Here is a 21,160-nt window from a genome sequence, read left to right as displayed (position 1 = left end):
TACTCGACCTGCCAAAGTGATCCCATTCTACAGGCCATCCCATCCACTAATACTACCCCCCACACACACACACCTCGGAAGGGGGAAACAGAGGTGACAGGAGGGGCTCAGACTCCCTGCCTCCCCTGCGAGCTTCTGCTGGAGGTGCCACACTGGGGAGGGAAGTCGGTGAGTCATCTGCAACTTTATTATCCACCAGTTTGATTTGTACAATCTTTGCGCTTGGAAATCCACGACAGAAAGGCCACAGTGTGATGCACCCAATTGACAGAGACCCGTCTTCTCCCTAGCCAGGCCCAGCCCGCCCCTCAAGCCCTTGTCCCCGCGCACGTATGGAGCCTTCCGGGTGCCCTCCACGAGTCTGCGACACTCCGTGGCTGCCCACAGGAGTCATGTCGACCCACGGGGCCACCAGAGAACCTGAGAGCGTCAGGCTGAGCCCCCATCTCCCATCCTCCTCCCGCCGAGGGGCCCAGAGCCTCCAGCCTCGTGGTCTTTTCCAAAGGGTGGGCCATGGGCTGCAGCCACAGCCTAGGGGTGCCTGCGCGCTCCAAGGACTCCTTTCACCAAGCAGGCGCCAAGCCGAGCACCACAGGGGGCTTGGGAGCGACTGCACTTGTGTGCCTGTCTGGGCAACCTAGAGTCTGTTTGTGCCTGACACCCTCTGACAGTTCTGGAGTGCACACGTGTAGATGTGAGGGTGTGTGTGAGTGCGAGCGTGTGTGTGTGTGTATGTGTGTACATAGCCACAGCTGCTAGCAGAGGTTCTAATTAGAGAAACAAGAACATTCAGTGTAAAGTTTAATTTTAGAGATTAATTAATTTTCTGGTTTTCGTTTTCCCTGGCAATCAATAAAGCTACCAAGAAAACAGACCAAAGAATTGGCTCCTCTCTAAGTCTGTGCGTGTGTGGGAGGTGAGGCTGTCTGCGTAAGAAGACCTAGGCAGAAATGGTCAATACAGGCAAAAATAATAATAGTGCCCCCCGCCCCTCCCCCCCCAAGCTCAGGCTCTGTCTCAGGAACAGGCCTGAGGGAGAAGGAGCTGAGTTCCTTCCGCCTTGGAGCGGAGAAGTGGCCAGGCCGCCCAAGGGTATGACATCCAGGTGCCAAGGACTGGGGCCTGCGGCCACAGCTCCCACCACCTGTACCTCACAGATGTCTGTTCAGAGCAAAGAGGGGTGCTCCAACCTCCAGGCCCCCGAGGAGCACAGACTCAGGGCCCAGGCAGCTTCAGTGCTGGCAGGCAGGTGGCCCCTGCTGCCCAGGGAAACCTAGTGGACAGCTGTTCCCTCCTGCCCAAGCCTCCCCATCTCCTGCCTCCTCTGTCTTCCCACTCAGCCGTCGCTACAGCAAAGTAAAGCTCAACCCCAGTGGGCCACGGGCCGTGGTGTCCCCACAATCTGTACCTCCCAAGTCCCCCAGGGAAGGGGACAGGGGGAGCCAGAGGAGATGTTGCATAGGTGGAGGCCATGTCCTTGGCAGGTGTAGGCCTGGCTAGGCTGGAGGAAGATGGCAGAGGCTGAAGGAGGGGACGGAGGACCTCTGATGGCTCGGGCAAAGCGAGGAGCATCAGGGGTGAGTGATGGCGGCCGCCCAAGGGTTATCCTCTCCAGCCTGAAATGTGACCTCAATCCCTGGGCACTAAGTCTGCTGGGAAAACTTTGGCAGGAGAGTTGGGAGGGCAGGGGGTTGTACGCAGACATGCACACAGAAGCACATCAGGGAGGGAGTGGTGGCGGAGAGGAGGTGTCACAGCTTTAGGGGAACAGGACGTGGGGCCAGCGCCCTTGGGTGGTGGCAGGATGCCCCTCTGGGTCCCACTGCAGGGCTTCAGCTCATGGGATAGGGGAGGACAGAGGGGTTGGGCAAGATTTAGAGAATTCCTGCCTCTGACCCTGCCACTGGATTTGAGTTCATTTCTCCAGCTGGGGCTTGTGAGGACATCCTCAGTCCTACAGAGGTAACGTGTGGGGACAACCACCCTTTGCACCCCCCCCCCAAGTCTGGGGAAGCAAGAGTTGCCCCAGACACCCCTTTCAGTCTCCCTCCACTGCCCTCTCCTCTTTGAATCCCACCTGCTTCGAGAGTTTGTCACCCAGGTCTGTCTCCCACTCTTCCCACCCACACACGTTGGCCAGCTTTAATGAACGCGCCTAGGGGGAGGGTATCCCACCCCCCAACCCCCCCAACTGAAGGGAGAGCCCTCTCAGAACCCAGGTGAGGAGGCTGCTGCTGCCAGGGGGCTGCAGAGTTTAGAGAAAGGACTGAGGTACATGCCCTCCACATTATGCCTCCCTCCTCTCTGGGCAAGTGCTCTTTAGGGCCAGAGAGCCGGAGGGGGGCGGGGGGAGTGACGTGTGCAGTGTGAGCACAGTCCCTCCAGGACCCACACTCCAGGGGCCCAGCGAGATAAACAGCAGTGAAGGGAGTGGCAGAAAGGAAACCCCGATGGTTGGGGCCAGCGCCAAGAGGATAGCAACGTTTGCACGGTTTTGAGATGGAGCATCGGGGCTGACATCTGGCCCCGGCTTCAGACCCACTGAATTCATTAGCTGGTTGGAAGCCAGCCCCGCTGTTCGCCAAACCACGGCGACCTCAGTAGAGAGAGGCCCTGGTGGGGCCAGGCAGCGATGGAAGGAAAGCCCCAATTTCCCTTCCCCACGTCTCTAAACCTCCCCAGCTGCACAGCGAGGGGCCTCACACTGGAGACGGGCCCCACGCGGTGCCACAGCACGGCCTCCACTAACAGTCAGAAGATCCGTTGAAAGGCTGGACGGGAAATCTCGAGTGTGCGTGTAGGGCGGGGAGGTGTCCCCCTAGGACAGGGACGGGGCTGGAAGAGCCGACCGGGCCGGGATTCTCCGGAGCCCCCCCCCCATCCCCTCCCACCCATCGGTCTCTTTATGTACAGGGAAGGCGGGGGGATCCGGACCCCATGGGGTCTGTCCCGCGCACCGTCGCCTCCCCGCTCCCCGCGCCGTGCCCAGCACAGCCTCGGTCACCATCGTGACCCCCCCTGCTACACGCAAGAAGCTCAGTCCCGCGAGGGGCAGGAGGGAGGGCGACGGGCTGCCCGGGGCCGGAGGTCACAGTGAGGTCTCTACGCAGGAGCCGTGGCGGTGCAGCGGCCGGTGGCTGTGGCCCAGACACCCCTCCTGCCGGTGCACGATGAGGACCGGGAAGTAGAGGGCGTCGTGGTAGGGCGGCGGCGGCCCGGCCTCCTCCTCGTCGTCGTCCTCGTCGTCCCCCATGCTGGCCTGGCTCGACAGCCGCGTCTGCTCGGTGGGGCAGCTCGCCTCGTTGACGCTCCCGCTCCGGCTGCGCCACAGGCAGCTGCGCCGGGAGCCGTAGAGGCGGCCGAGCGAGAAGCGGCTGCCCCCGCAGCCCGCCCCGCCTCCGGGCCCGGGCCCGGCCCGCGGGCTGGCGCAGATGCTGAGCGCGCTTCGCGAGAAGATGGACGAGCTGCTGACGGCGCGCTGGCAGTGCTCGCAGCTGCGCCGGTACGGGGCCACGCCCGCCGCGCCCGGGCCGCCCACCCCGCCGTAGCGGCACGTGGGCGCGTAGCCGCCGCCCGCCGCCCCCGCGCAGCGCGCCCCCAGCGCCGCCAGGTCCATGAGCACCGCCTCCGAGTAGCTGGGCACCAGCTGCTGGTTGGAGCGGATGTGCCACTCGAGCTCCGTGCTGTCCACCGTGTTGACCCGCGGCAGGCGGTGCGTGATCGGCGGCAGCAGCTCGTCGCTGGGGCTCAGGCCGCCGCCCGCGCTGCTCGCCGAGCCGGGACCTTCCAGGCCGAAGAGCTTCTCCACGTGGTAGTGCGCGTAGGCCGTGCGGTACTCTGCCAGCACGCGCAGCGGCCACGACAGCGTGAGCAGCGCCGCGGCCCAGAAGGCGGACGAGCAGGCGTACCACGGCGGCCGGGCCGGGTCCGGGAAGGCCACCATGAACTCGCGGAAGTCCACGTTCTTGAGGTGCATGCCCTCGCGCGCCTCCATGTAGTCGTCCAGGCCCTCGTTCTCGGCGAAGAAGCGCGCGCGCTGGCACAGGTACGCGTTCTCGGCCTCCACGCTGGCGAAGCTGAAGCACTTGGTGAAGCGCAGGCGCGTGGCCGGCGCGCCCTCCAGCCCCACCAGCGCCTTGGACACGTCGCGGACGCCGCAGCGCGCGTAGTCGAACTCGGCCTCCGCCACGTGCGTGTTGACGCGCTCATGGTAGACCTGCGGCGCCGGGGAGGGCGGCGGGAGTCGCCTCTGTCGGCTCACCCTCGTCCGCCCCATCGCCGCTCTTGCTGCCTGCTCAGACCCTAAGCCTGCCCTGCCTTCGAGCCCGCTTGGAGCCGGGTAGGATCTTATCATCTGCTTTATGGAGCAGCGCAGGCCCTCAACGTACTCAACTAGAGAGGAAGACGGGCCGGAGCTCAGACCTGCGGGTGTATTCTAGTTTGAATTAAGCTCTGCTTCGTCCCGGGGTCAGGCGCTGGCCACGAACTGCCCCTCGGGCTTGCCTAACCTTTTTGCCGTCTCCCATGTCCCCCGCTGCCCCCTCATGACCCCAAATGGCCTGCCCTTCCTGTTTACAGATGTGGTCCCTAATGGCCGGAACCGGCTTTGTCTCGGGGCTCCCTGTTCCCACCTTAGCTGTCACCCAGCCCCCTTCCTGATTCTCACAGGCCCCGGGTTTCTGTTTACCCATCCCAAAACTGAGACGGGGGTCACCGTTATCTGAGAAAACCTCTTCCTCCAGGGCTGGAATAATGCCTAATCCTGGAGGGTCCAGTAAGTGCTAATTGGCCCCCACTCCACCTCTCCACGAGGCCTCCCATGCCTACCTCCACCTTTTTGCCAGCAGACTCCCACCTCTGGGAGCCTTGGACTTGGCAAAGGGCCCCTGGCTTAAATCTAGCACTACCACTAAGAAGCTGCAGACCTTGGGCAGGTCATTGAGTTTAGGATTCCTTCCCTGTGAAAGAGGCCCTGGTAGCAGCCACCTCACTGAATGGGTGAGAGTATGCAGCGGGACAGCGCCTGTGAGGCCATCTCCAACCATTAAGCACTAAGCGGTATAGACCTTGGAGCCAGACTGCCTGGGTTCAAATCCCAGCTCCACCACATACTGTTTGACTTTGGCGAGGTACTAACCTCTCCAAGCCTCACTCTCCTCATGTGTAAAATGCGGATAGTAGTTACCTACCTCATAGGGTTGTTAGGAGGGTTAGACAAATCAATCTGGTATTTGTAATGTATGTAGGGCAGAGCCTTGCTGCTAGCGTTTGCCGTTATTATTATAGTTGCTATTGCAGCTCACTGCTGCCTCTGCTCCTCCCCCTGGGGACGGTCAGTCAGGGTCCCAGCACCCCCCTCCCCTCTGGACTGGCCTGCGCTCCCCTCCAGCCCCTCACCTGGGTGGTGGTGTAGGCGTCTCCATTGCGGTATCGGGTGACCTGGCGGGTGCGGCGGACATAGTGGTAGCTGATGGCCTTCCACCAGATACAGGGCGTGGCCTGCTGCATGCGGCCCACACGCTCCCGCACGCTGCTCACATCAACACGGTGCTGCAGCTCATGGCGGGCTTGGCAATGCCAACACTCCACCAGGTAGACGGCGTACAGCATGAGCAGGAAGGCCAGGGGGATGTAGACATAGCCGTTGGAGCAGGGGCTGTCGTGGTACATGAGGCTGTTGCCCTGGTAGGCGCTGCTGAAGGTGAGGCGGGTCACCGTGGTTACGTGGCACCAGGCCACGGCCCCCAGACAGCCGTACATGAGCAGCGAGAGCAGCAGGCACTTCCAGTGGGACTCACGGCAGAGGGACTTGGTGAAAGAGGGCTGGATGGGACGCTGCTGCTCAGATGGGCAGGGGAAGGTCCAAGGTGAACAGGGAGTGAGACAGAGTGGCAGGACCCAGCACAGAGATGGATGGAGGGGTGGAAGCCAGCATCAGAGATGACAGGGACGTGGCAAGAAAAGGTAAGACCAAGATGGGAGCCGAGGACCAAAGATAAAAGCAGAAATGACCCAGAGTGAGCCATGGGGACAGGAAGTGAGAACAAAATGCCAATGCAGGGAAGTGTAGAGAGAGACACCCCAAAAGGCAGCGAGTGGTCACAGCCGAGATGGAGGGAGGAGGCCCAGGTGGCAGAGAAGACACAGATGGATAGGATGGTACCCAGAAAAACACAGTCCAAAGACAGACATAAAGATGGCAGTGAAACAGGAGAAGGCGTGGATGGGGAAGACAAGGGAGGACAGATAGGCATCAGGGAAGGCAGGTCCCCAGCCAGGACTCCTTCCAGGTGTTCCAGGAAAGTGGGGAGGGACCCACTGACATCACTTTCCCGCTTAACAGGTGAGGCCCTCACTTCTTCCAGGTTCTTTGAGTCCTAGGTTCTGGAAGAGCCAGTCCTCTTTGACCCATCCACTTCCCTGTCCCTCACAGACAATTAGTCTCATACCTCCTTTGGGAGGGGGCAGGAAACCCTCAGTTCTGACTCCTTCCCCACGTTCTGAACCCTAGGCCCCCTGTGAGTCCCCTTCCTGGACCCTCACATCCTTTTCCTGTTCTCAGAGGGGAGGGAGAGGACTGGCATCTCTGAGTAGAAGGCAGTCCAGGAGGAGATATCCAGAAGGGCCGAGGCAAGTGGCTGGGGAAAGGGGATGTGGGACTGGGTGGGGAGTAGGGAGGAAGAGGTTTGCAGCCCAGCCATTTGTCAAAAGAAAATGATTCTTGGGGCTGGCTCTCTGGGGGCCTCTTGAAGCACTTGGCCCACTCTGTCCCATGGTTGCCCCAGTGAGTTGTTTACGTGTCTAGACTGAGTGCTCCTGAGGGCAGGGTCTCCGTCTCTGCATCCTGGGTGCCGACCGTGGCACCCAGCACGCAGCAGCCACTTAATAGATGAGAATGGAGTTGGAATTCTGGTGGTGGGCTGTGCTTTCAACTCCTCCTCCCTGCTGTCTAGCTTTAGGAACCCCTCCCCCCCCCCACACCCTCCTACTAGATCCTGATTTCCTCCAATTCCCCAGGCCTAACCTGGAGGCTAGCCACGGGAAGGGAGAAGAGGGTGGAAAGGAAGGGCACAGTAACAGGCAGCAGTCCCTGGGCCTGGTGTGAAATGAGAGGAAAGATCTGGAAGTGCAGATAGGTAGGGTGGGCTAGGAAATAGCACACAGCGTATACAAACAAGATTAGGGTACGGGGTACCTTTCTGGGAGCCTTGTCCTTGGGGTGTGTACATATGTGCACCTTTGTGTGTCCACCTGAGTGTATCCCACTGAGCGCACATCTGAAAGGGTCTCTACCTGCAGGTCTGCCCCGTCCCATGTGCTTCTGCTCAAGTGCAGTGTGTATATATGTGTGTGCACGAGTGTGCCTGGGGGGAGAGGGGGGAGGGGAGCAGTGCTACTGGTACCTTCCTCAGTCTCTTTGTCTCCAGGTTCAGAGGACTGAAGAGTAGGGCTCCAACTAGGGAGATGCTTATTTCCAACACTCTGAAGGATTCCTGGACTCAGGGCCTCCCCCCACCCAGGAATGAGGGAGCTGCAGGGACGTTGGGAGAGAGGTGCACTCACTCCCAGTGACCCCGGGGGTAATCGCCTCTGTACACATTTGACCTTCTTAGGACCACAGCTCAGGTACCACCACCATTTCCTCTTCTGCCTCTGTAGCCCCTACAAGTCGCCCTTCCTTGCGTTCAAGATTGCATCCCCTTCGCGAAACAGGAATCCTGCCACCGTCCCCACCCCATTCCGCCCGGGGTCCGCGAGGCTCCGCCCCTAGGCCCCTCCCCCTGCCCGGGACCCCCGAGCCCCGCCCCCGGCGCAGCCCCTTCCCCGCCACCGCGGACAGCTCCGGCCACCGGTGGGGGCATCGGCGCGGGACTGCGGCTGCGGCGGCCGGCTCGGGGTGCGGGGCGCCGGCCGCGCTGCGGCGGAACCGGCGGGGGCCGCGCGCGGCGGGGGATGGGGGACCAGGCTACGGCCGCGCCCGGGGAAGGGGCGCCGCCTGTTCTCACCTCCTCTCGGGCGGGGCCCTCGTCCGCCGCCGCCGCCGCCGCCGCCGTGGGCTCCTCCGGGACCCCGGGGCCGCCACCGCCGCCGCCGCCGCCGGCGCTCTCTCCCGCGGCCGAGCCAGGGGGGGACATGGCGTAGAGGGGGTGCGTCGAGCTCAGGGCTTCCCGGGGGGCTGTCGGGGGCCGAGGGCATCCTGCGCGGGCCCTGGGGAGGGGGCGGGAGGGGGCGGGGCCCTCGCTGCTCCCCACCCCCCGCCGGGGGGAGGGGGCCTGGAAAGGGCACCGGAGGGTAGGGGTCTAGGGGCTGGGGGTGGGGAGGCGGGCTGGGGGGCCGGGCCGGGGGGGCCGGGGCCGGGGGCGGGTGTCACCTTGAGGCCCTCGCGGCGCCGCTCCGCCTCCCGCCCGCTCCCGCCGCCGCCTTTTGTCTGAGCCGAGCTGGAGCCAGCGCGCCCCCCCTCTTCCTCCCAGCGCAGGAGCCCCGCCCCCGGCCCCCCAAACTCCGCCTTCCGCAAGCCTACCTAATAACCACCCCCCCAAAGAGGAGAAGCAACAGGGGCTCCCTACACCCCTTCCCCACTCCCAGCCCTGCTCACCGCACCCCCTCCTCCCGCCCCATCCTGGGAAGATCTGTGCAGCAACACTTCTCTGTCCCTTCATCGTGGAGGGGGCGCCAGCGGTTCAGCCAACATCCCTCCCCATCCTTGGTTCCCGCAAGTTCCTGGGGCAGAGGGTGGGGAGAGGAAATTGAGCCTTGGAACCCTAGGGAAGATCCTTACTCCCAGTTGGGTGGTAACGGGTTAAGGCAGGAGCCAGCCTTCAGACGCCTGACCCAACTGAACAGAGATGGAATAGGGTAAGAATTGAAGCTAGATATGAGAAAGGACTAACAGAGGGCAGAGGGGAGGACATTGGAACCAGCCTTCCCAAAGCCATTTTCCTTCCTTAGAAGAACAGCCCCAAAGAAGAATGAAGTGTGTACATTACCCTAGGCTGGAGACCAGGAAACCTGAGTTCTAATTTTTAATCCTGGCTCTGCCATTGAGGGGTTGTGTGACCTTGTGCAAGTGCCTTACGCTCTTCAAGCCACAGTTTCCTCATCTGTGCATCGAAAAAGTTAACTGGACAATCTCTACGGCTTTGACCTTCTTCTGTGGGTGTAGGAGGCATAATCATACCCCAAGCTGGGCTGTGAGTATCCTACCCTTTCCCGCCATCTACCCACACTGCTCTTCTGTACTGCTTAGGACAGGCAGAAAGAAAACTGACATTCATTCATTCCTGGATGCATCCATGCAATAAACAGATATTAGGTCTCTACTGAGTACCCTGTTCAGAAATGAAACATACAATATTCTACCCTCAAAGAATACAAAGTCTAATTGGGGATGGGGATCAATCATTATGATAAAATAGTATAATGGGGGGGGGCACCTGAGTGGCTCAGTCAGTTGAGCATCTGACTCTTGATTTCAGCTCAGGTCATGATCCTAGTGTTGTGGGATTAAGCCCCAAATCAGGCTGTATGCGGAGCATGGAGCCTGTTAAGATTTTGTCTCTCTGGGGCGCCTGGGTGGCTCAGTTGGTTGAGCATCCAACTCTTGATTTCGGCTCAGGTCATGATCTCATGGTTGGTGAGTTTTCCCCCCACATCAGGTTCTGTGCTGACAGCGTGGAGCCTGCTTGGAATTCTCTCTGCCCCTTCCCTGCTGTCTCAAAATAAATAAACAAACATTTTTTTAAAAAGATCCTCTCTCTTCCTCCCTCTGCTCCTTCCCCCCTCCCCCACTTCCCCACACTCTTTAAAATAATTTTTTTTAATCTTTAAAAAAAATAGAATGGGGTGCCTGAGTGGCACAGTTGGTTAAGTGTCTGACTCTGGATTTGGGCTCAGGTCATGATCTCCCTGTTTGTGGGTTCAAGCCCCCCATCAGGTTCTGGGCTGACAGCTCAGAGCCTGCTTGGGATTACCTCTCTCTCTCTCTCTCTCTCTCTCTCTCTCTCTCTCTCTGCCTCCCTGCCCTCCACTCACTGTCTCTCAAAAAGAATAAACATCAAAAAAGTAGTATAAAGCCTACGCATATTCAACCTGTGTGCACAGTCACTGTGGAATCCTACTGCTTGCCACGTGTTACATTAGAGTCTTTGACATATATATATTAACCGTTCCCCCATTTACCCACAAGAAACCAAGGTAGAGGGAGGGTAACTGACTTATTCAAGGTCACCTGCTGGTACTCACAGAGCTAGTCCTAGAATCCAGATCTTTCTCATTCCAAAGGCCATGCAGATGTTTGTGAGTAGGAAGTTAGTTTAAGGCAAAGCTTGGGATAAGCTGGTCTTTGGGGATAGGGGACAAGCATACTGATCTGCTGGGATGGTCCTGCCCCTCATCTGAGGCAGGTTAGCCACTGCCTCCACCCCCACATACACCCCCACTCCTGGTCCTGCCTCCATTTTCCTACTCTTCTCTTCCCAGGCAAGGCGAAGGTGGATGGTCGGCTGTCTGCCTCTTGCTTCAGAACTATCCAGCCTGCACGATCCTCCAGTAGTCAGTGAGTCCTTCCTCCCTACCCAAACAGAGGAAGGGTGTGGTCCTGAAGAGCCCTCTCACTTGGTGGCTCACTCCAGGGTCTCTCACTCATGCTTTGTGGGAAGTCCTGCCTCACATCTAACTCCAACCCCTCATCTTACCTCAGCCCATTCCATTTAGTTCAGTCCTCACTGCAGACAGTGCAGAGTTCCTAACCCTGCCCTTTCCCAACCCAGATGGGATCCTCACACTCTCCACTTAGTTGTTATAATCTTCCTCCTGTTCCCCACCCCTACTGCCTTCCCTTCTCCCCTCAGGGGGCTTTGGAGGAGAGCTAGCCCAACTCCTTTTGGCCAACCCTGGAGCTCCCAAGATAAAAGCCCCCCAACAACTCCCCTTCTCCATTCACACACATAACCCTTCCTTGGAAGCTCGGGGGAAAGAGGGGTGAAGGGAGGGGGTGTGGAAGGAGCCAGCTGACCAGCTGGTCACCATGGCAACTGGGCCTGTTTTCTGAAGATGAGCTTGACTGGGGTGGGTGGAGGCTGGGAGTGGGGCACTACAAAGGGAACCAGAAAAAAAACGGCAGAGAGAGAAGAGGACTGGAGGGGCTGAGGAAGCAAAGTCAGGGCCCTGACCACGTTGAGGCCTGAGTCAGAGTCCTCATGTCATCTTTCCAAATGAAACTGTATGCTCCCTGTCCCCTTTCCTGAAGTGTCCCCCTAAGGGCTTCCTGTCAAAGTGCAGGCTAGGTGCTGGAAGCACTGCGTGACTCAATGCTGCCCCCACGTGGCTAGAAAAGGGGCAGCTACACACCTGTTCTGGTTCAGAGCGAGACCCGGGACTGAATTGGGATAGGTTTTTCCTTCAATTCAGCCTCCGTATGAATGAAAGGAGCAGTCACTGCATCTTCCTGAGTTTCTGTGTCCTTGCCGAAGGTTCAGATGCCCCAATTCCTTAGACCTTCATAATAAAAGAAAGAAAGTTTCACTGAAAAATTTTTTCAAAGTTTTGGATTAGGGGCAGGAGAACCGTGCTCTGCCTTTTCTGACTGTTTGATTTTTGGCAGGTCAACTCACCCCTCTGGGTTTCAGCTTCCCAACTTTAAGATGGGGATGTGATCGTGCCAGATTTTGAGCCCAAGTCGTCTGGGTCTGGAGTTTATGACTGTATTTTTTGCTCCAGCCTTTGAGGAGGAGAGAGGAACATGTCAGGGGAGGAAGTTGAGAACATCTGAAATGACGCTGACCTCAAGGGAAGGAGATGCCTCAATTTCCTTGGGCTTTCCCCTCATGGCGTCTCACTGCCTCATGCTCAACACATCCTCTCCACTCTGGTCCTCCACGGGGAGGAAGAGCAGTGGGTCATCTCCTCCTGTCTGTCCATCCACTATCTTCTCTTTACTCACTGCCCCCCCCCTCCAAGCACACACACTAGGTACTTCTCTTCTCCCCAGCCCTCTTCCCTTCCCATTTCCAGGTCAGATGAAACCGTCCCTTCCCCTCACCCCACTGTGTAGTTGACCCCACTCCATGGCCCCGCAGCACCCTGTGCTCACTCCTGTCTTAGCACAATCAGTCTGTATTGTAATTGTCAGGGAGATTTGTGAAGGCTAGGGCCATGGGGCATTTTGGGGTGAGGTGGGGTTAGTGGTTGTTGGTTATTACTGTTACTATTGATACTTGCTTTTGCTTCCAGCAGAAAAACCAATGTCAGGGGCGCCTGGATGGCTCAGTCAGTTAAGCATCTGACTCTTGATTTCAGCTTAGGGCATGATCATTCTCTAAATAAATAAATAAATAAATAAATAAATAAATAAGCTTTAAAAATAAATTAAAAAAAAAAAAAAGAAATACCAGTGTCAGGCATATAGGAGAAGCCCCATACATGTCTGTCAGAGAGATGGTTAAAATGCTGTTGCACGGAGGAGGGCAGTAGGAGAGCTGGTTAGTAGCTGTCTACACTCACTCCAGCTTCCTTCCACCAATGCTAGAGATGGAATAGGGAGATGTTCCCTTGGGGATGATCTAAAGTCACTGCTGCCCTAGGTTTTGGCACTTGGGGTAGGGGATGAATCATGGGGCACTAGTTTGGGGCTCACTGTGTGGGTGGAGTATGCCTACAACCTCCCTAGGCCCTTTAGACCCAGGGAAAGCAGGGACAGGGAAAGAGGAAAGATGTGCTGGCATTAGGGCTGTGGCTGTGGTGGGGACCTCAGCAGAGCATGGCCCAGCATGTCTGGGGCCTCCCCATCCTGGCCCCACCAGGAGGAACTGAACTTCCCTGCCTGCTGGGGGTAACCAGATGTTGTAACTACCCGCAGCCAGTGTTTCATCCCTGTGAAGAATGACCACTCTGCTTTTTTAGACAACAAACAAAAAACATGACCACTCTGCCTTTTTTTTTTTTTTAAGACAAGGGCCTGCCTGGGAAAACCTACTTTCAAAAAAGAACAAAAATTAAAAATCCGTCCTTATGTCCAATTCTATGTGATCTGGAAGTTTCACACAGGAGACCCTCTATCCAGGACCCAAAGGGAAAACTGCTTCTTTACAGACAATAGGTATCTTATCTTTCCCTACCCAAACTCCTGGGCACTGATAGATGAGAAAAACAGAGAAACTGAGAGAAATGGGCAGGAGATAGGAAGCAATGGCTCCCGTCCCATCACCTACGTGCTTTCCCTGCAAGACGCTCAGCTCAGCCTGTGCAGACGGTTAATAAATATTCCTTTAAAGACAAACGAATGAATGAATGAATGGAAAAAATGAATGAAGAAATGGAAGAAGGGAAGGAAGGAAAGAAAATGCATGGAATTAATGAATGAAAAAAAGAAGGACGGGGGAAAATGTGAATGGATGGAAGGACGGATGGGTGAATGAATGAATGAATGGGTGAATTAACGCACGAGTGACTCAGGACCGGGTAACCCCTGACTCGGAGCCAACGCAGAAGGCGGGGTAAGGGGGATTCCGGAGGGCGGGGCCTCGGTCCGGAAGCGTCTGTCGGGGGCGGGGCAGGAGGGGCGGGGCGAGAGAGCGCGTCCGACTGGGCAGTCCAGCTGCTCGGAGTAGCCGCTGCCTTGGAACCCGCCAGCGCTCCGAGCCTCGCCCGCGCTTCTCGCCGACCCCTCGGGCCCCCGCAGCCCGGGAAGAACGCCACTCCGGGCCGGGCGCCAGCTCCGCAAGGCGGACCTGCAACCCGGAAAGGCGGCGCGGCGGAGCCCGGAGCCGGATCCTGCTCGGACCTGGCCCCCGTGGGCCGGCACCGCGGGCATGTCGGAGGCGCGCAAGGGGCCGGACGAGACGGATGAGAGCCAGTACGACTCGGGCATCGAGTCTCTGCGTTCTCTGCGCTCCCTGCCCGAGCCCACCCCGGCCCCGGCCTCCGGACCTTCGGACAGTGGCGGCCCCCAGCCTTGGACCCATCCTCCGGGAACAGCCAAGGAGCCACAGGAGAAGGAAGATACAGATGGGGAGCGAGCTGACTCCACCTATGGCTCCTCGTCGCTCACTGAGCCCCTGCCCTTGTTGGGAGGCACGGAGACCGAGGACCCAGCCCCACGCTCTCCGCTCCCCGCAGCGGGAGCGCTGAGCCCTCAGCAGCTGGAAGCACTCACTTACATCTCGGAGGATGGAGACACGTGAGTCTGGGGTCTAAGCTGAGACAGGGACCCCTTCCAATCGATGCCAACTCTGGGCCTGCCAGGAGCCTCAACAGGCCGGGAACCCACTCTGTGAGGATCCCTCAAGACACCCGCGCTGGAAGGGGCCGTCCCCACTCTTCCAAACTCCAGACTTCACTCTTAGCCCACTTTTTAGCTCTGGAGGGACCCAGACCAGAGGCCCCAGCATCATTTCTCTGCACTCCCTTTGGGAGGTGGGCAGAGCTGGTAGGGCCCTTACCAGACACCTGGAACCCAGCTAGCAGCTCGGAAAGCTACCAATAACCCACCCCTTGGAAGAGAAAATTCCCCTGACCAGTCCAGATTTTTAGGGTTTTTTTTTTTCCTTGCTGGGGAAGAGGGTAGGTATCCTTGTTTGCTCAATATCTGGGATTCCCAGCCCCTGACCTCAGAATGCCCCGTCTCGGGGAACAAAAGATGCCAGTTACAGGTTGCCAGGAGGGGTCAGGAAGCTAAGGATGGAGGTGCTGGCAGGGTGCAGAGCTGAGGCTAGCCCTGAGGAAGAGGGGGTGAGCCAGGCTGGAGCACTCTTGCCCCATCAGACAGACAGGCGGCTGGCTGCCCAGCTTACTTCCTTCTCTGCTGTGAAAGGGGAAGTGAGGGCTGGAGTCGGCTTTACCGGCACCCTCTACCTCCTGAGCCCTCCAAGTCCCCCTCACTGTCCTGCCTGACCCCTTTACTTTACCCTTCCTGCCCCAGGCCCAGGTGGAGCTTGGTGGGGACTGGGCTGGGGGGGCAGGCAGTTGAAGTAAGAAGTAGTTTGGGTGGGAGGGACTGGCCAGTTGAGGATTTGTCCCTTAGGAAGAAGAAACACTGTCAAGAGAGGGGGTGGCTGGGATTTGTGGATGAGGAACAGAGTGGAGTGGGCTGGGGTCCCAGACTGGGGATGCTGGAATGAATGGGGGTGGGGAGGGTAGAGGAGGCAGCAGGTGTCTGTCTTGACCTGCTTTTTGGAGCAGATGGGAGGGTCCTAATCCTGGGTGGCCTTTGACAAAGATAGCGTTTGGACCCAGGGAGTGGGAGAGGAATGACCTCAGGCCTTTTTGTATCCCGCCCAGATCACCAACCCTCAGGCCCAGAACCAAGAATTTGGGGGTTCCATGTGGAATACCTCTGGCTGACCTTTGACCTAGGGAGTGGTGACTTCTGGCACTGCCGTCCTTTGTCAGCCTCTCAGCAGAAGCCTTTACCCGGCTCTAGTTAAAGACAGGTGTCGCGTCTAGACTGTGGGGTTAGGGGCGGTGGAGAAGCGGTGTCAGGACTCCCCAGGAGGTCCTTAGAGAGGAGGGGGCACTGTCTTCCCTCAGAGGTGTCTGGCTTATAGGACTTATGGAAGTGGGGAGAGGAAGTGGGAGGAGGGGAGACAGGGAGAGAGGGAGGTGGCTGCAGGAATGTGACCTAGAGAACAGGCCCTGGCCGAGGGGATTTCCAGAGCGGTTCCTCCCTCCCTCCCTCAGTCACTCTCTCCTGGGCCTCTCCTGCCGCCCCGCCACTGAGCCTGCCCCCCTTCTGCCTGAGCAGCCCCCTCCCCAGCCCAGACAGGCCTTTACCCAAACTACCCCCCCAAGGCACTTCATGCCCCAAGGCAGCTGTCACGGCCTAGACCTTCCAGCTCTGGCTTTCATTTTCCCCACCTGATGTGGGGAAACCCCAGGACTGGAACTTCCCCTCCCAACTGCCCCCTCCCACCTGAGCAAGAGATTAAGGCTCTTTGGCCCCCAACAAACACACACTTTCTGCACTGCACAGACCTCCCCTTGGAAGTGTCCTCGGAGTGGAGGGCCTCTGGTCAGGCCCCACCCAGTCTGTGCTGTCTGAAGAGTGACCCTCTTGATCCCCCTGTGAAAGGGCAGCAGGACAGGATGCCGCGCTGTCTCCTCTTCCACGAGCTTCTGTGTTCTCTCCGTTGGAATGTGTACCGCTGAGTTGCCCCGAGTGGGGGTGACCCCGCTCCTGCCCTCTCAGTCCTCCCTGTTGGGGTTGGCAGACGTGGGGAGCTCAGCCCCGGAAACCACCTCTGTGCTACCCCGGCAGCTTTCAGTTTGGCTTTGAGCTGCAGCCGGCCCGGTGGGGCCCTGGGGCCAGAGGGGAGTAGGGTGTGGGCAGGCTGAACAGGAAGGACCTTGTCCCATCAGCACCCTGCCCACGCTCCCACTCAGCCAAGGCCCCCCTGAAGGCCAGAGATGGGAACTTGGAACTCCCACCCGCCGGATCCTGGCTTCCCTCACCAACCCTCACTTCCTGGCCCAAACTCTCACTTCCTACACCGACCCTATGTGTGTCTTCTTAGAGATTGATGTGTTCTTCCTTCTAACCCCAGGACCCCAGCTCACTGTCTCTGGCCTGAGCCCTAACACTTAAACCCTGTTCCTGGTCTCCCTCTCCCAGGCTGGTCCACTTGGCGGTGATTCACGAGGCCCCAGCCGTGCTGCTCTGTTGCCTGGCTTTGCTGCCCCAGGAGGTCCTGGACATTCAGAACAACCTTTACCAGGTGGGCTGGGGGAGAGGCTGGGCTATGCCCAGATACCTATATCTGCCCTGACAGCCATTCCCAGCAGCCACACGAGGGTACTTGGGCTGCGCACTCAGGAAACCATATCCCAGACCCTGGGACAGAAGCTGATGCTACACGCAAGTAAGGCACGCCTCTGCCCACAAGGTGCTGGAGCCTGGGCTAGGGGACTCCTGTCAACCCCTGATTTCATAGCATGGTGACCAGAGTGGTGACCCCAGCTGCTGTGGGACCCAGCGTCTGTGGGGAGCATTAATACAGGAGGCGGCATCTGCATGGAGCCTTAAAAGAGGAGTATGCCAGGTTGAGACTGCCTGCCTGGTACCTCTGTCTTTCCTCCCTCTAGCCCGTCCTTGTCACTTGGCCCCCAAGGATAACAGAGGTCTTCCCTGCCCCCAACTTTCCTTTCTCCAGGGGCTGAGGGGACCTCTAAGAAGAGCAGGGGCCCACTTTCCTCACCCTGCCTCCAGAACTGGGGTGGTGGGCAGTGACAGAGGGAAGGGTTTGGTCGCGTTTCCTTGGAAGACCAGGGCCATAGCCTTTATAAGCTGCCCTCAAAAAAGGTGCTGGCAGCTGGTAATTCCTGTGTCCACCCTGGCACGTCCCCAGAGGTGGGAGCATGCTACAGTAGCCCTGGACCCTTTGTGCCTACAGACAGCACTCCATCTGGCTGTACATCTGGACCAGCCGGGTGCAGTTCGGGCCCTGGTGCTGAAGGGGGCCAGTCGGGTGCTACAGGATAGACACGGTGACACGGCCCTGCATGTGGCCTGCCAGCGCCAGCACTTGGCCTGTGCCCGCTGCCTGCTGGAGGGGCGGCCAGAGCCGGGCCGAGGACCACCTCACTCCCTGGACCTCCAGCTGCAAAACTGGCAAGGTATGGGCAGCCTCAGGGCCTGTGGGATGAGGAGGGGACAAGAGATGGACCCCACTGTCAGGAAAAGGAGGTTCATAGCTTGTCTGTCAATGCACCTCCAGTTTTAAGTCAACAGGTACTCAGTCCCTTTTTGCTGAAGGAACGAATGAACGAATGAATGAATGAACTTGATTTAGAATTTAATGAGAGCCTACTGTGAGCTCAACAGAGAGCTAAACCTTGCCCTCAAGATATTTAGTTTAACAGAGATTAGACGAACTCGTTAATTCACGCAACAAAAATGTACTGGGGGCCTTGTGTGTGCCAGACATTATTCCAGGAGCTGGAGAGCGATCGAGGCAGACACTAAATATAAGAAGTGAGTTCTCTAGTAGGTTACCAAGCTGTAAGTGCTGTGGGAAAAGTAGAGCAGAGTGAGAACTAGAATGTGAGGGATGGGGCGGGTGTGATTTTTAAAGAGAGTGACCAGGGAAACCCTCAAGGAGCAGCAGCCTTTGAGCAGAGACTTGAAGGAGGTGAGGGATGTCACTTTGAATCAAGTTCTGTAGGCGGGGGTGGGGGGAGTGGTTCCACGCCAGAAAGCGGGTAGCAAGAAGGCTAGGGAAGCACAGGGCAGGACAGGGCTCCCCCCCCCCCGCCCCGGGGCGGGTGGGGGGGAGGGGTGGCTGGGGCCTGAGGATCCTGGAGAGCTCTGAAGAAGGTGGCTTTTGGCTGGGGCTTCAAGGCAGGTAGAGTTAGAGATGGGGGGGGGGCGGGCGGGCGGGGAGAGGGGGAAGGGGGAGGGGAATGTGTGCTGGGGGAGGGCACACCTATGTGGGGTGTCACTCAGCAACCTGACCCCTGAAGCATGAAAGTTTCAATAACATGACTCTGAAAAGGTGGAAACTTTGAGTTCCTTTCCCCCTCAGACTTTTGAGGGGGTTTTTGGGTTTGTGTTTTAACACTCCTGTGATCAGAGGCACTGAGTGGGCAGTGAGTCCCTTGGGGCTGAGGGGTAGGGAGGTCCCTGAAGAGAGGGAGGGAGAGAGTTGGTGGACGCTGATTAGCAGCCCCCACCCTCACCCCATCCCAGGTCTGGCCTGTCTCCACATCGCCACCCTGCAGAGGAACCGGCCACTCATAGAACTGCTGCTGCAGAACGGAGCTGACATTGACACACAGGTGAGAGGACCAATCAGGGCCCGGCCCAGGGCCTGCCCCACCGCCTGATCCAGCCCCAAGTCCCCTGCCTAGCAGTCAGCAGTGGTGGCACTCACCTCCTTATCCAGGGCCCAGGCCCAGCACGATTCTTCCCGAGGGCCTTGGCTGACATCCTTCTTCTCCTCCAGGAGGGCACCAGCGGGAAAACAGCCCTGCACCTGGCTGTGGAGACCCAGGAGCGGGGTCTGGTGCAGTTCCTGCTCCAGGCTGGCGCACGCGTAGACGCCCGCATGCTCAACGGGTGCACACCCCTGCACCTTGCGGCAGGTCGGGGCCTCAGCAGCATCTCATCCACTCTGTGCGAGGCAGGTGCCGACTCCCTGCTGCGGAACGTGGAAGACGAGACTCCCCAGGACCTGGCTGAGGATGTAAGAGGCATAGGCTCAGCTCTGCTCTCCAGGACCTCCCGCACCTAGAGCAGAGACGGGCACCATAATGGCTGAAAGGGCCAAAGAGTCAGGATCCCCGGGAGTAATCCACGACTCTGCCACTCACCAGCTGTGGGACCTTGGGCAAGCCTCTGCCCCTCTGTTTTTTTAGTTGGTCCAGACCAGGGAGCCCACACTTGGACTCTAACAGGAGCCCTGCAGCTACAGTGGATCAGTGAGACAGGATAGGTGTAAGGCAAGGTGATGGGGCCTGTGAGAGGCCAGAGTCAATGCCCAAGGGTCACTCTACTCAGCTTCAGCAGATAGTTGCAGAGGAAGAATGTGGGCCCAGTGTTGCCAGGTCTTGGAATTTTTTGAAGAAAGATGGAACCTAGATTTCCTGTAGTGTCTTTCCCATTTTAAAATGTTCAAAGTAAAAAACTCTGGGGCTCCTGGCTGGCTCAGTCAGTAGAGCATACAACTCTTGATCTCAGGGTTGTGGGTTCAAGCCCCACACTGGGCCTTCAGCTTACTTAAAAAAATATTCAAAATGTTTTCTAAGTACCCCCCGCGCCCCTGCCCCCCACCCCCCGCCAAAAAATAAAAAAAAAAAAAAACCAAAACCAGACACATGGGCTAGATCACCTCCAGGATGGGAGCTCTGATATTCTGATATCTTAGAGAGTCAGGGCTTGCCTAAGGCTTCAGGGCTCTGCCTAGCCCAGAGGGGCTGCTATGTCAGGGATTAGTGGGAAGATTTGTTCCCCAATGTCCTTGAGTTGTCATTTGGTGGAGGAGAAATGGTCCAATCTGTCTCCCCAGCTCCCTTCCTCCACTGCCACTTTTTCCCCATGGGCCCTGATTTTGCTTCTCTCCATTCTCTTTCTCAGCCCTTGGCTCTTTTGCCCTTTGATGACCTGAAGATCTCTGGGAAGCCACTGCTGTGTGCCGACTGAAGCCAGGGCAGAGTCTGGGGCCCCGGAGACTCCACCTCTTCACATCCGGAAGCCGGAGCTACAGCTGCTGAAGTCTGGGCCCTGACAATGTGCCCTTCTGGTGTCCTGGGGACTGCTAAGGCCACAGCCTGGGGCCAGTACGGTCCTGAGCGGAGAGGAGGGATCACAAGTGAGAGAAGGCAAGTCTGGAAGGAAGACTTTTCCAGGTGGATGGAGATTCTTGAAGACTCCCAAAGCCCCAGGTATCCTGGGCAAAGCCTGTTTGCCTCTAGAAGACGGCAGGGGCTCTTGTTTCTACCCACGTTGGGTCAGCCTGAAACTGCCAATCAGTAGGAAGACATGGACTCTCCTGAGTGAGGAGAGAAACTGAAATCAGCAAGCAGGACCCTGAGGGGTTCCATCTCACTGCTGTTGAGGACTCTTAAAAACACTGTTGTTTAAAGACTTCACACAGAAGGCCCTGAACTGACCCCCTGGGGAAGGGGAAGTTTCCATAACATGACACTAAAACAGCAGAGACCTTTATAAAGATCCCTCCCTACAGTTGTTTTGCGCACGTGCCTGTCTGCGTGCATTGGGGATTTTTAGATAGGCCTGCCTTGTGACCTTATGATAGAGACAGAGAGAAGGAAATTGCCACTTGAGCAGGGTAGGACTCTGCTAGGTAGGGAGTGCGTGTTGGGGGGGGAGGGGGTACCATCCTCAGGCCTCTCTGTCCAGCACAAACCCTTGCCCTGAATAAGAAACCCCCCCCCCCTCCCCAGGGTGGGAGGCATCACCACTGCCCTGGAGGTGGCCATCTGGAGGAGTCTGGAGAGAAAGGCCAGCCTGTAGAGGGCGGTGGCTTTGTGTGTTTTTCCTTTCATTCCACACACGTCTGAAGTTCCTGTGAGGTGAACATGGCCAATATGGATACAGGGGGATAAACCAACGACACAATCTCTGGCCAGTTGGATCTTACGGTCTAGTGAGTGAGACAGCCATTAAAATCACAAACGCCCCAATAAATATGTAATTACAAGCTGCAGA

The 21,160-nt window shown here is 58.0% G+C and overlaps 2 protein-coding genes across 2 annotated transcripts; one reads left to right on the top strand and one right to left on the bottom strand.

The window, feature by feature from the left end:
• Nucleotides 1-165: 165 nt before the first annotated feature.
• On the bottom strand, nt 166-8,269 carry TMEM151B (transmembrane protein 151B). The gene is made up of 3 exons (XM_043591562.1): nt 8,007-8,269; nt 5,398-5,838; nt 166-4,216 (listed from the first exon to the last, which is right to left on the bottom strand). The coding sequence occupies exons 1-3, from the start codon at nt 8,133-8,135 to the stop codon at nt 3,089-3,091; spliced, it is 1,698 nt and encodes a 565-aa protein (XP_043447497.1). The 5' UTR covers nt 8,136-8,269; the 3' UTR covers nt 166-3,088.
• Nucleotides 8,270-13,555: 5,286 nt separating this feature from the next.
• Nucleotides 13,556-21,152, top strand: NFKBIE (NFKB inhibitor epsilon). Its single transcript, XM_043591558.1, has 6 exons — nt 13,556-14,176; nt 16,607-16,709; nt 17,385-17,607; nt 18,680-18,768; nt 18,936-19,175; nt 20,066-21,152. The coding sequence occupies exons 1-6, from the start codon at nt 13,809-13,811 to the stop codon at nt 20,129-20,131; spliced, it is 1,089 nt and encodes a 362-aa protein (XP_043447493.1). The 5' UTR covers nt 13,556-13,808; the 3' UTR covers nt 20,132-21,152.
• Nucleotides 21,153-21,160: the final 8 nt, after the last annotated feature.

Source organism: Prionailurus bengalensis, chromosome B2 (genome assembly GCF_016509475.1).
Source record: "Prionailurus bengalensis isolate Pbe53 chromosome B2, Fcat_Pben_1.1_paternal_pri, whole genome shotgun sequence".
Taxonomy (NCBI): domain Eukaryota; kingdom Metazoa; phylum Chordata; class Mammalia; order Carnivora; family Felidae; genus Prionailurus; species Prionailurus bengalensis.
The sequence above is the reverse complement of the archived record's forward strand: the minus strand, read 5'-3'. Positions and strand labels throughout refer to the sequence as shown.

Coding starts and splice junctions, on each gene's coding strand:
- TMEM151B (XM_043591562.1), bottom strand. CDS start 8,135: ATGTCCCCCCCTGGCTCGGCCGCGGGAGAGAGCGCCGGCGGCGGCGGC. Junction 5,839..8,006: donor AGGGCCCCGCCCGAGAGGAG/GTGAGAACAGGC, acceptor CCATCTGAGCAG/CAGCGTCCCATCCAGCCCTC. Junction 4,217..5,397: donor ACGCCTACACCACCACCCAG/GTGAGGGGCTGG, acceptor CCGGCGCCGCAG/GTCTACCATGAGCGCGTCAA.
- NFKBIE (XM_043591558.1), top strand. CDS start 13,809: ATGTCGGAGGCGCGCAAGGGGCCGGACGAGACGGATGAGAGCCAGTAC. Junction 18,769..18,935: donor GAGCTGACATTGACACACAG/GTGAGAGGACCA, acceptor CTTCTCCTCCAG/GAGGGCACCAGCGGGAAAAC. Junction 19,176..20,065: donor CCCAGGACCTGGCTGAGGAT/GTAAGAGGCATA, acceptor TCTCTTTCTCAG/CCCTTGGCTCTTTTGCCCTT.